Below are 13099 nucleotides of genomic sequence, written 5' to 3' on the forward strand. Positions count from 1 at the left end.
TGCTCACTTTACCTTTGGGGAAACAAGGTACGGGAAAGGCAAGTAACTTCTACACCAAGTTCAGAGGAAGTTAATAACAAGCAGGGTACCAAATCTAATTATTCTAGACTAGCATCTTAACCTCTGGGCCATCCTCCTGTGAAAAGGAGTTTCATAGCACAGAAGTCTGCTGTGTTCAGATTATCTGTACTAGAGCTATACAGAAGAGGAAGAGTGAACAAAAATGCATCTTAAAGAACTGGAAAGACAATCTGTTTGCCCTTCTCTGGCTATTGCTGCTCTCACACTTCTTGAAAAGATTGTTCACTCCTTTTGGTTGAACAAGAGCTAAATTTAACTGCCTGCACAATTAGCAATAATATCCTTGGCTGAATTTCTGTGACCTTTACTGCATCCCAGATAAATCAACGCGCTACTCTGCTGAATTAATAAAAAATCCTGTTAGTTGCTGTTGTTTCTGTCTATAATTACTTATCTAGCTGAAAAGTACCTGGATAGCTTTCTAGTAGTGACCAGAGTGTCTCAGCACTGTAGAAACTTGTGTGCATCCAGGCTCACTTGCAGTCTCCTCATTACCTTTTATTTCCCTCCCTCTTACCAGCTCCTCCATTTTCCCACTCCCCTTTGGTTTGTCCTCTATACTTACTGCTGAGCAGACACTTTCCATAATACTGCTCCCTCCAAAAAATAACAACAGTGGAAGAAATATGTTATTTACTGCCCTGATAATGTTTCACTGTTCATGTGGCAACTTCCTTTACCTGATCTTCTGTTCACTTTCTGCCCTATTTGGGCTGCAAGCTTTTCAAAGCAAGAGACTGTCTGATCCTTTACCCTTTCACACAGCACTGAAGACAAGGGGACCATCATCTTGATTTGTTTGAAGATCCTACCTACCACAAAGCCATGATTAATAACTTCTTTTCTGATGTTTACATTCACCTGGTGACCAGCTAGTTCTTTTGCTGTCTATTTACTTGATACTCCTGGTCTTTAAGAACTAGGAAAAAAAGGCTAAAGCAGCCACTTGAAAAACATTTTTCGCCATATTTTCAAAGCATAAAAAGTAGCATAGAATCAAATGTAAAAGAATTGCCATTGACAAAACTTTAATCATTCAAATTAGATTTGGATAATTATAAAAAAAAGCAGTAGATTGCCTGTATAGAACTTTTTAAAAATTAACTTCTGAGATCTTGTCAATGGAACATTAAAATCAACTGCAAAGACATTTAGCACAAAAATCATTTAAGCTGGAAGCAGCCACAATGCAATAAACAGTTCTGTCTCCTTTACAGAAGGGCCACTAAAGTACATCCTTGCACAAGGAGCCTAATATAATTTATCCTACCAAAGTCCTCAGCAGTGATACCTGACAAGCCATCTGTTATCTCTAAATTAATCAAGTTTTTCCTGGGCCAAGAAGAGAGGTATCAAATATAAATTTTAGTTTATCTGTGGCTACCATAGTTCTGCTATCTTAATTAAACATTTAAATTCTACCTGGAAAAAGACAACTTTGTCCTTTACAGACTGCCTCTCTGGATTTATCACAGCAAGTATGTGATGTTCTTCCCATCTGCTGGGAGTTAGAAAATAATCAAGTAAAAAGCTTTTCAGTCACAAGTCAAAATAAAGATCACATTCAATATAACAGACCTTGAATTTAAAAGTGCACATGCATTCTCCCACTGTCTAATTCCACAGGATATTTATAGCAGACTCTTGTTTACTTTATTTAGCTCTGATGATATGCTTTCAGTGGATCAAAGAACTTGAGGAAACCAGGCTTTCACTTTAAGTAGTGATGCTTTTCAGGCTCTTTCCCCTTATAGTCACATTGTGGTACCTGATTTTCTATACTCAGTTTTGAGATCCGGTGACAATATTTCCTATTGGTCTTGATTAAAATCAAACTGAACCAATTTATAATAAAAGAAATGGATTTTGGCACAAAGTAGACAAAGGTGTTAGCGGTAAAATATAATGTCCCCTCAGTAGAATGATATGAAGTTGGTAAGTCTCATTTGATAGCATTACAGGTATCTCTAGGTTACTTCTCATCACAGAAGGCAGACAAAATTTAATTTCCAAGTGAAAATAATTTCTTCAACGTGGAGGAAGAACGAGATAAAAGCATTTAAAAAAAATTAAAATCAGAATTGCTGGGGAGAAAAAAAAATCTGATTTAAAAGAGATATTTTTAATGTTTTTCTAATGGTTGCCTGTGAGATTATAATCCACATCCTCAGACCCCAAATCACAGTTACATCAGTAAATGTGTAGAGATGATGACAGAGACAAGATTTCAGCCATTCCTGACATGGGTAATTAACAGAGCTCACACATTTCTCATTGCACAGCCTCAAAGAGTTAACAGGTGAATTTATTTTCCTTCCACTTCACCATTATCTCTACAAGACAGGCTACTAGTATTTTTGTGTCTTATTAGTTTGGCTTCTAAATTAATCCATATGCTCAAAGTAGCAATACAGATGCCTAATCCTGACTGCCTCCTCCAGTCTGAGCTGTGACATTTCCACAGATACTCTTCTTGAAAAAGGTATTGGCTGAGGCTAGCAAGAGACACCCACGCTTGGTCCAGCACTCACTGAGGTGCAGATGCTGCCCACCCTGAGGCTCCTTCAGTCCAACAAGGACAGGATTTCTCTCTGCAGACTCAGGGCAATCTTCATTACAGGACTAATATAGTGGAGCCCTGGGGAAAGAAAACCAAAAGTTTCCAGCGTGGTTTGATGGCTTGCCAACAGAATATTTCACCACCTGTTAAGACAGTCTCATGTCATGCCACACAAAGCAACACAGAACTTGAAGATAACTTTGTGTAGTACTTTGCAAACCATTTTCCATTTCCATTGACATTCATCTGTGGAGGAATTTACTGTTTCTTCATAGATCATTAATACATTGCATACTAAGTATCAGTGATGTGCCTGACATGGCAACACTTGCTGATGAGGTACTCTTCACCTTTGGGATGCTCCAGACCTCTCTCCTCATACAGTGACACTGATGTAACACTTCCAGGTGAATTCACTCCTCTCTAGATGGAATGATAAATAAGTTTGTATGCAAAAAATGGAGGAAATTATCTCCCAACAGTGTGAAAAGTTAGATATAGCATATACACTTAGTTCAACTAATTTAACAACTCAGGAAATATTGAAGCCACCCAGGTCTGTCTTTCTTTTTTAAGAATAGCTTTTTCAGAAATATACTGATCCACAAGAGATTTATTTCTGACTTATTGTAATAATTTGTGAAGGCATAATCTCACAGCACTAACAACTTCCTCAAGACCAGCTCTATGAAGGAATACTTAAATCAGCATAATATGGCTAGCTTATGTGCTAGTCAGATATTTCTGAAGAAAGTTACCAGTTTTCCTTCTCATTACTTTCTAGAATTATTCAGCATTTTTGCATTACTGAAGGTCAAACAGTACCTCACAACATTAAAGTATTCTAAAGCTGCTCAGCTAACACTGTATATTTCTACTTTCCTCATTAATTGCTGCAGAGGATAAGCTTGCCTATTCTCAGTTTATGTGCATCATTTCTTCATGCTTACCCCAGGTCATGGCCTTTTCGTTACTGAAAAGGAAAAAAGCTCTGAACTGAAGCTGAGGTCAGCAAGGACTACCAGCAGTGCTGGTGTCAGTGCTTCAGCTCTGACACCTAGACTTTGCATGAGACACTGCAGGCAAATAGCGCTCCCTCCTCTCCCATGGGGCTTGGGGATGAGACTCCAGAATTAGCCCTGAGAGCTGCTTGCTGAATGTGGAGACAGATGTGGTGTTGCTCAGATCAGCAGCATGCAGAGCACAGGTAGAGCCTGCTTTCCAGGGAAGTCTTTTCTTTGCCAAGCAAACAGCAGTCCCATTCTACTCAATGTGCTTCTGTAAAAACAACACATTTAAGAGCTCTCTAACAGTCACAGTTCCCAAGCAAAAAGGTGTCCAGAAAAGGAGCCTATCTGCTGATGCTAGAAAAGAAATGGCATGCAAGCACTACTTTACTGCAAGAGAAGCCATGTTCTTCTGAGGTTACTGCTCATCTGGAGTCATGTTCTGATGCCTTTTCATGGTCCTTAATCAGACTAACACTGAGTCAGAGGAATGTACCACAGTGAGAGCAAGGTTAACAAGGAGAAAGAAGTCAGGATCTGGACAAAGGACATTTTCAATACAGAGAGAGGGTTAAGACAGGTAAGAAAAATACCACAAACTCTGTAGGTGTAAGGAAATTTAGAAAACAGCACTTCCAGAACTGAGACAAAATAAAGTAACAGTGGGATGCCATATAACCTGTTAGCGTAGTCACCAAGGCATGCTGGAGAAACAGCAGCAGGAAAGACAACCTGGAGTGACCTTCATCAGCAAGTTCTGTGCTGTGAGGCTTCTCAAACTCTTCAGAAGCAAACTGTTTGCACTGAGGCTGAACCCATGCTTCAGGGAACAGCTCAGCAGAAATCTTTGTCATTGCACTTGAGATGGAAGGAAATTCTTCCAGGGGGAATGGGCACAGGCTAGCTACTACTGAAAATCACCAGGAATACGGTACATAGCTGAATTCAGCTGGAGGGAAGAGGACAGTAGGTTAATAGTCTTTCACACCTTAAGTGTCATAGAACAGCACGGGATAGTGGCAAACAACTCCAGTCTTTCTTTTGAAGATAAACTGTGCTGGTGTCCTGCATCCAGTGGCAAAGATGGAAAAAATTATCACCATTCTCCCTAAAATAACTTTTAAAAAAATTTATTTATTTAAATAAATTGGAAGACCGTTATCATTCCTGCCTTCAGTCTACTCTTTTCTACATTGAGCAAATGCCATGACTTCAACTTTCCCTTGTGGTCAAGTTTTCTAATGTACAACTATTCTCTTGCCTTTTCTCTAGACTCTCTCCAGCTTGGAGGTAACTTTCTTCTCTAGTAATAGTATGTCTAAATTAGAGTTTCTTTAAATTATTCCACGTCCTTGAATTCCCTTTGAATTTCCCATCTTTTCAGCAGCTTTGAAAATCAGTCATATGTAGAAAAATAATTTAAAAAAACACTTGATGTATTTTAAAATCAGTGGTAGAAAGAAATGTGTTAAGCACTGAAAATCAGCTTACATGTGAAAATGGATCTGAAAATGGTGTCAGACACGAAAAAGCGGCAAAGGAGATTAAACTACAACAATTTGATATGCAGGGCTAAATCCTATGAAAAAAAAACTTTGTACAACTCTCATTAGAAAGATACCCATTCTTCAGTGTCTCACTACATTTGGAGCTCGAATGTACAGTCAGTCTAAATACTCCTATCCACCATGATCACCACAGTAAGTGACTATTGTAAGCACCTCTTACAATCACTCCGAGACTGGATTATAACACCTCCATTTCTAGGGGGAGGAAACGGAGGGACAGGAATTGATTAAGCAGCTGTGCCAGCCTGTAATTAATCATACAATAAGCCAAAAGGAGAGCTTTAAACTGAACATGTAGATGTTGTGCATCAACACCGTGCCTATACAATCCTCTCTCAACAACTATTGAGCAACACAAAGAACTAAAAAAGCACGTATATCAGAGTACAAGTATATAAAAAGGTCTTAATCTCACTTATTTCACTCAGGTAATTAGATTTGTGGATCTGAATGTGTGACAAAAATGAGCAGGATTAAGTTTTATGTCACTCCCCAAAATAAAGTGATACATATGGCGACCATTACTTAATATTGTCTATCATACCTGCTCAAGCTGTCATATTTCTTGTAGCAAAAATTTAAAAGTTAAAGATACTGGTGCAAAAATAAGTACATCAAAGCTTACTGGGAATAGTTCTGTAAGTGTAAAGCCTGATTTGATTTTTTTCCTTTGTATCAAATGCAGTCCCTGAAATTTTCAGCTGTGTAAAATAGCTTCTGCAGCAAGTAATTTCTTAACAAAGACATGCTTTAAGTGATTTTGATATATGCTTTTGTAAAGGATGCTTTTCACATAATGAACCATAATGGCTTTAAAAGGCAAGCAGAACTGCAGGCATTTATAAATATAAATTTAACCTCTGGCAGCTACTAACAGGTTAGAAATGCACCACAGTCATAATATTTTGTACATTTATAGGAATATAAATGAGTTTTTCTAGGAATACAGAAGTATTTGTCACCCACAGGTTCTGAAGGATGTTAGACAGGAGTACTTTAGGTAACACATGATCTTCTTAGGTGTCTTCAAAAAAAAAAATACTGGTTTTGTTATTTAAATGTATATTGACATTGTTTCCAACTAACAGAGATCACTCCATGCATTGTAATAGCACAGAAGCTTGCCTAATGGAATAACTAAAGTTGCAGGGATAAATTGTCTGTCCGGGGATGTTTATCTCAGGTAGCTTCAGGATTCCCTTGACTGAGCAAGATCATAGCTTTAATGATGTAAATCCCTTCAAAGCCAACGGGATTAATCACGTAGGGGGAAGTATACTGTGGTGTTTAAGCCTTGGCCCATGTGTAGCAGAATCAAAGCCTGCCAGTCTCATTGGAGGGCTTCTGGAAAATCTAGCTTTACACCAAAGACTTTCTAGCATTTACACTCAGGGTAAATATTCTAATTACATGATGCCTTATGCTGTTGCGAGGTAACAGGAAAATAACATCTAGAACTTTGAGTACTGCAATGAAAATTGATCCAAACAACAATTCTATACAAAAGGAAGGAACTTTCCTTCTAAAACCTGCAAAATATAGACTGAAACCAGATCAGGCATGTGTGGCATAACTCTACAGTCACATGGAAGTGATCCACGCTTGTGACTGTCTCTGTTTTGCCTGCCTGTATGCTGCAGAAAGCTCTCCAGTTTGCACCCTAAAATGTATTTGGACTCCCTGATCTCCAGAGGTTCCCTTTAGCTTGGATGGAGGCACCACCCTTTATAACCAAATATAATTGCTGTCTTTACCTGGTATTTTACTCTGTTAACCAGATGCTATGAAGCATAGTATCAAGAGGATTTGTGAGAAGTTTGATGAAATGTTTTTTAAATGTCAAGGTGAAGACTGCTATCGAGTCAGTCTCAATTTATCTAAAATATCCATATGATACCCTACTTAGGGCAGCACAATATATACTACAGTTGAACATCAGATCTGTCCCTAGAAAGCCAGCTTTCGACTCAACAGTAGAAGGTATTTATGGCTGGCTGCTGAGGGATGCAGAAGAAGGGACGGCTACAAAAAGGCTGAAAAGAAAGGAGATGTACCCTGCTCCATGGTGTAGAAACCCATGTGCATCTGCAAACGATGCCAAATTATTATAATACAAGAGAGGAGTATTATAGACCCCCTCTTGATCCAACATACCTATGAAGTAGTACTTGTACTTCAGTCTGAGTCTCAGCACCTCCCTGTTGCTGAATTCTACCTCCCCGCTCCTTTCATACAAGATGGTTAGGATGGTACTTGAAGGCAGCAGCTCCAGAAAGACTATGGTTTCCAGAGAAATAGATGATTATTTTCAGAATCCTCTTATCTACTGTAACAATAACAAAATACTCTAATAGAAGGATTTAATGCATTCCACAGCAAAAAGTCCCATAATAGCTGACATCTGGAAGTTGTGGAAGTTGGTCAATAGTTTGCTTCTTTTATAATTTATCTCTGAGTATTGGATTACACACTATAAGAGACAGTCTATTAAATTTTGCCCAATGCTTATCTCTGCACAGACAGTGAGATTGCTGATAGAGCTAAAATAACTGCAATTCTCCATGGGGACTATGGGAGGAAAAAAAAAAGAATGGTACCTACATCTATGAATTTCTAGAAACAAAAGTCTTTAAAGGCCTCCCAAATCCATCAATCAATGGGATCATGGCACATCCTTTGCCCAATCCTGTTTATGGGGGAGAAAAGGCCTTCCAGGTATTTGCAGTGGTCCAGTTGCTTACACCCTTAGACTATGGACCAGAGATTTTTAAAAGCTGTCAGGCCAGCTTTTTCCTCATGAGGGAAAAGGTACCAAGTCGTTAGTGTTAGTTAGATTGGACTTTTTCAGATTAACTAACCCCTGCCTTGTTCATGAAATGAACTATTGCAGCAGTACTCTGGCACCCAGTGTCCTTCCTTTGCTGCCCTTCAGCAAAGACTCTGTCTTTGCTCCTCAGCAAAACAACCGGTACTTTAGAAAGCTAAATGTTTGCAAACTTTAGAATGGGGCCATTACACTGATTTCCTGTCACAGGAGCGGTATAACATTAAACAGTCAACTTCTATACTTTACTGCAAGTCCTTATTCTAGAGCAAGCTACTAGTATTTGCCACTGCTCTGACTTGCATGTGGGATGCTCACTGTAATCACAAGGCTATAAACCTGCAAGGACTGCAGGGAATGAGACATCCATGGGTAAGTCTGTCCAGGGATATATATACACATACATACATACACACAGCCATATATATTTATGGCATATATACACACATATATATATATGCATGTCCAGTGGTGCACGTATAATTTTTATTTTTTATTTTTATATATATATGCACACACCCCCATATGTGTATATCTACTCTCCAGTACACTCCAGCCTCAAACAGGCATTCAATCCATGGTACTAGATCCCAAGTTAAAAAACCTACAAACATGTAGAGTGCCAGGTCCTCAACACGTACTGTTTTGATTTAGAGATAGACCATCATCAGTTCACAATCCTAATGTAGATACAGCTCATGTGTCCTGGCCTCCAGGAAACTGATAAAGACAAAATTGATTGCACTGTGTGCCATTTTATCCTGGATGGGAGAGTCTTGGGGCCAACCTCTCCTTCAGGTGGGCACATCTGGGTGGTGTGGCATAATTTAACCCCAGCTCACATAGCACCTCTGTTACAAGTAGATGGTACAGGCCCATTCAAGTCTCATGTATTCCAGGAATGTCCAGTTTTGGAGTTTTGGTGTTGTTTTTTTTAAAAAGCATTAAGAAATCACAAATGAGCGTGGATCATATAACCACAATTCTACTGTTCACCTGTTTTCAAAGATTCTATAGACGACTATTTTTTCACTCATCCTTTATGTTACAACTGATATGAAATAGTTTAAATAAAAATGTAAATATTTAAGTTGCATAATTATAAAATAATTAAAATCTTAAAACTACTCTTTCAAGTCTCCTTGAAATTTCTAAAGAAGTTCCACTAATATGTACATAAGGTGCAAGTCAATACACTAAATTGAGCAAAACTTTTTTCTTTTAAAATTTGTCTATATCTGTCATGTTTATCAGACTACTTTTACAATGTGAAGAACTCCTTTTGTACCAAAATCTGAACCACAACATTAAGGAAATGTAACATCATCAAGTACCAAACACAAACCTCTTCTGACTCCATTAATAAATCAGAATGCTGTGGGAAAAGCAGGAAAAGCTTTATTTAATACATACTATAAACTCAAGGAATCAGCTGTTAGTGACTGTAATTTTACAGATGTAATTTCCTAATTCTTAACAACGATCCCAGAGGTAGGAGACAGAAACCTTAAGCTGACTTATGACCTATCCTGTTGCGATCTAAACCACAAACACACATTTAAATCTGATGCCTCTTTTAGACTTCCTGTCATGCTGAGTGATAAAACTTTAGGAGAAGACTTTTATATCAGCAATCCTGGTCTATTTATGCCCCCTCCATTTTAATTTCAATGTGACTCATACTAATTTAATCCATGCAATGCTCTTGACTGCTATGATTCCTGTAGGCCTGCAGGTATATTGATGAAAATAAGGGCAGGTGATTATGTGAGAGATTTCTAAACTGTGACAGTATTAAGGCAATGAAAGCTGACAAGATGCAACCTAAAGGAAAGGTTGCCTGAATAACAACACTACTCCTCCGAGGGTAGCTCTTGCCAAGTTACCCATATGCTCCTCTTTATAAAGACCCAGGGCTCTACATCAAGAGCTCATAATATGCAAAGTAATAACAGGACAGCGTTATTAATCTTAGCTTTGTGCCTTTTTATAACTTTTAACCTTTTTTTTTTCTTTGGGAGATGAATTTTATGTACTAGAGATCTACTAAGATTGATAAACACAAAGCAAATCCTAGATGCTGCAAGAAATCATGTTAGTTATTCAGTAGATGCCATTGCTTCCTCAAATTTAAATTAATCCCAGCACCCCAGCAGGTTGCTAGGAGGCCATCAAAGATGCTACATTTTCATAAAAGTAGCGAAGCTAAATCTTATTAGTCCCAGGTATTGATCACAGCATTTTTTTCACATCTGTAAGAATAAAACTGTTCAAACTGATATGTTCTACCTTTCTTAACTTTCTCCTTTCTCACGTTCTCCCCTTCCTGCCCTCAGCCATTGTCAGCACTGCTATGGGCTGTGAGACATTTGCCACCTCCTTCAAAAGGAAGCTGCATTTCAGTAGTGCCTGAAATGGTTTCTGCATAAAATGCTGTGGTCCTCATGGACAATAAAACAATATAAATGCAAAGCTGTGTGATTAATATAAGACTGTGTGATTAAGTGCAAGTCAGTGTGATCAACAGGGCTACAACATACAAGTCCTCTGCTTTCTTTTTCCATAATAAACTTAATTGATTCTAAATCTGCTCTGAAATTAGGACACTATCAAGGTTTTCAGATTCAAAGTACCATGTTGGTATAGCATTTCTCGTTCTAACCTTCAGCTATTTACTATTTTCTTTCAGAATAGATACGCATCTGTGAATGCCTGAAGATCTCTCTCAGTGTCACGGTGGCAGATTCCTGGGGAGATGACTGCGCATGGATTATAACACTGGTTTAAATATAAATGTTTCAGAGATTTCAGGGTCATGTTTGGGTAAGAAAAAGACAGTTTTACCACAGCGATACAAGACTCCTTATGAATATGGACAAGGAAGGTTTTTCATTATCAGGTATGAAAGTAGTATTTGAAAGTATATGAAATCTATTACAGACCAGAAGAAGAATTTCTCAACCCCTGGAGAAAGACGGGCAAGAATCCAGCCTGGGTGTTTGGAAATCAAGTAAATAGACATACACTGCTCAAGCAGTATCTTTCTAAAAACCTGTTATCCTTAACAGGAATCAAGCTTAGTCACCCAAAAAGCTATTTTTTTCTTACAACCACGTTCCTACATCCACCAGGTTGTCCACACAGTGGGAAAACACTGATGGTTCACTAAAAGGTTACGTTGCTGCTGCAGGCAACACCAGGTACCACTCTGGGCTCCTTGTTCACATGGCCTAAGTCAGAGTCAGCTTTGCCGCACGCAAATCGCTGTGGGCTCAGAGCCTTACGTAACGGCATCCAGCGGCCTTCCCACGGCTGCCTGCTCCCCGCACCCTGCTGAGCAGGACCCCCTCATCACAGCACCCACAGTCAAGTATTAACAGCCCAAAACAATAGAAAGAATCAGTGGAACAAAGACCAGAAATATAAAAGAAATCCCAAGAGCTGCTGCCTTTTCTTTTGGTTTTTTTTTTTTTTGGGGGGGGGGGGGGGGGTTAGCTTTTTTTCCTTCTTTTTTCTTTTTTTCCTTTTCTTCAGTGCAGAACTTAGACAGATGAATAACTCATGACCGTGCAACTGCATAAAAATCGCTGCAAGTAAATCACTTTCATCAAGGTGTGGAGATGAGAACAATTTACTGCAGAATGCAGTACCCTGCATCCTAGATAGCATTAAGCAGCCTCAAATATATGAGGAGTCACAGTAAGATTTTGCAATACCACAAGAATTTGCACTTCAAATGCAATACATGTGATCAATGAAAAGATTTTAACAAATAAAGACAGATTGGTCTTTGTACTGTATTTTGGTTATGAAATCAAGCACTCAGCATCCCGAGCACCTAGACTAAATTACATGTCTGAGGCTCAGCCTGAGCCCTCTCCCTCAGAGGGGTTCTTTCTGGAGAGAAATGGCTCTTGTGCTGTCCCACCTTCCGGCTCATGCTGGTCAGGAGCACTTGGAAAGTGCTGGGCATAATCGACGATATGCTGAATAACCCCTAGGAAATCTGTTAAGTCTCTGGGCAGAGGGGTTTTTCCCATCACTCCCACACCTCCCCTTCCTAGCATGCAGTGCATGTTCAACACTATTATATGCTTAGGAGTTCTTCTCTTCTTGATATACCCTTTCTGATGAAAAAAATAATTAAGAATATTTTTTTTTCACAGTAGTGAGTCTGTCCATTCTATTAAAGAAAAAAAAGAGAAAAAAAAGTCTCAAAGGGATATTGTTTATACTTAAAAGAAAACACAAAAAACCAGAAAACCTATTTTTAGCATTGAAAGGTCCCTGCAAATCTTCACCTCCAAGTCAGGACAACTCGGAAAGCCATCACTATTAAATTGACGGGATATCAGAAGGGAATCAATCAAGTAAAAGAGACTAAGAATAAGAATGCAAAATCTAACTGCTGCCAGAATAATTCTGAGAAGAATTTGAAGTAGCTACAGGGGAATTTACCCTGTTACCTTGTGCTGGTTTTGGCTAGGATAAAGTTAATTTTCTTTATAGTAGCTAGTATGAGGTTATGTTTTGGATATGTGCTGAAAACAGTGTTGATAATGCTGAATTGCGGAGCAGTGCTTACACAGCATCAAGGCCTTTTCTGCTCCTCACCTCACCCCACCAGCGAGGAGGCTGGGGGGGCACAAGAAGTTGGGAGGGGACACAGCCGGGACAGCTGACCCCAACTGACCACAGGGATATGCCAGACCATATGACATCGTGCTCAGCAGATACAGCTGGGGGAAGTACAAGGAAGGGGGGACGTTCGGGGTGATGGCGTTTGTCTTCCCAAGTAACCATTACATGTGATGGAGCCCTGCTTTCCTGGAGATGGCTGAACCCCTGCCTGCCGGTGGGAAGTGGTGAATGGATTCCTTGTTTTGCTTTGCTTGCATGTGCAGCTTTTGCTTTACCTATTAAACTGTCTTTATCTCAACCCATGAGTTTTCTCACTTTTACTCTTCTGATTCTCTCCCCCATCCCACCAGGGGGGAGCGAGCAAGCCGCTGCATGGTGCTTAGTTGCCGGCTGGGGTTAAACCATGACACTTATACAG

At 39.2% G+C, this 13099-nt stretch overlaps 1 protein-coding gene across 1 annotated transcript in view; it reads right to left on the reverse strand.

Annotated features, from left to right (window-relative positions):
• AMPH (amphiphysin) overlaps window positions 1-11334 on the reverse strand; it is an 87972-nt gene extending 76638 nt beyond the window's left edge. The window contains exon 1 of the mRNA XM_010581820.1: window positions 11218-11334. Within this exon, the coding sequence (XP_010580122.1) occupies window positions 11218-11334 (117 nt within the window). The remainder of the gene's footprint in view (window positions 1-11217) is intronic.
• Window positions 11335-13099: the final 1765 nt, after the last annotated feature.

This window comes from Haliaeetus leucocephalus, unplaced genomic scaffold (genome assembly GCF_000737465.1).
Source record: "Haliaeetus leucocephalus isolate CR32 unplaced genomic scaffold, Haliaeetus_leucocephalus-4.0 Scaffold808, whole genome shotgun sequence".
Taxonomy (NCBI): Eukaryota; Metazoa; Chordata; class Aves; order Accipitriformes; family Accipitridae; genus Haliaeetus; species Haliaeetus leucocephalus.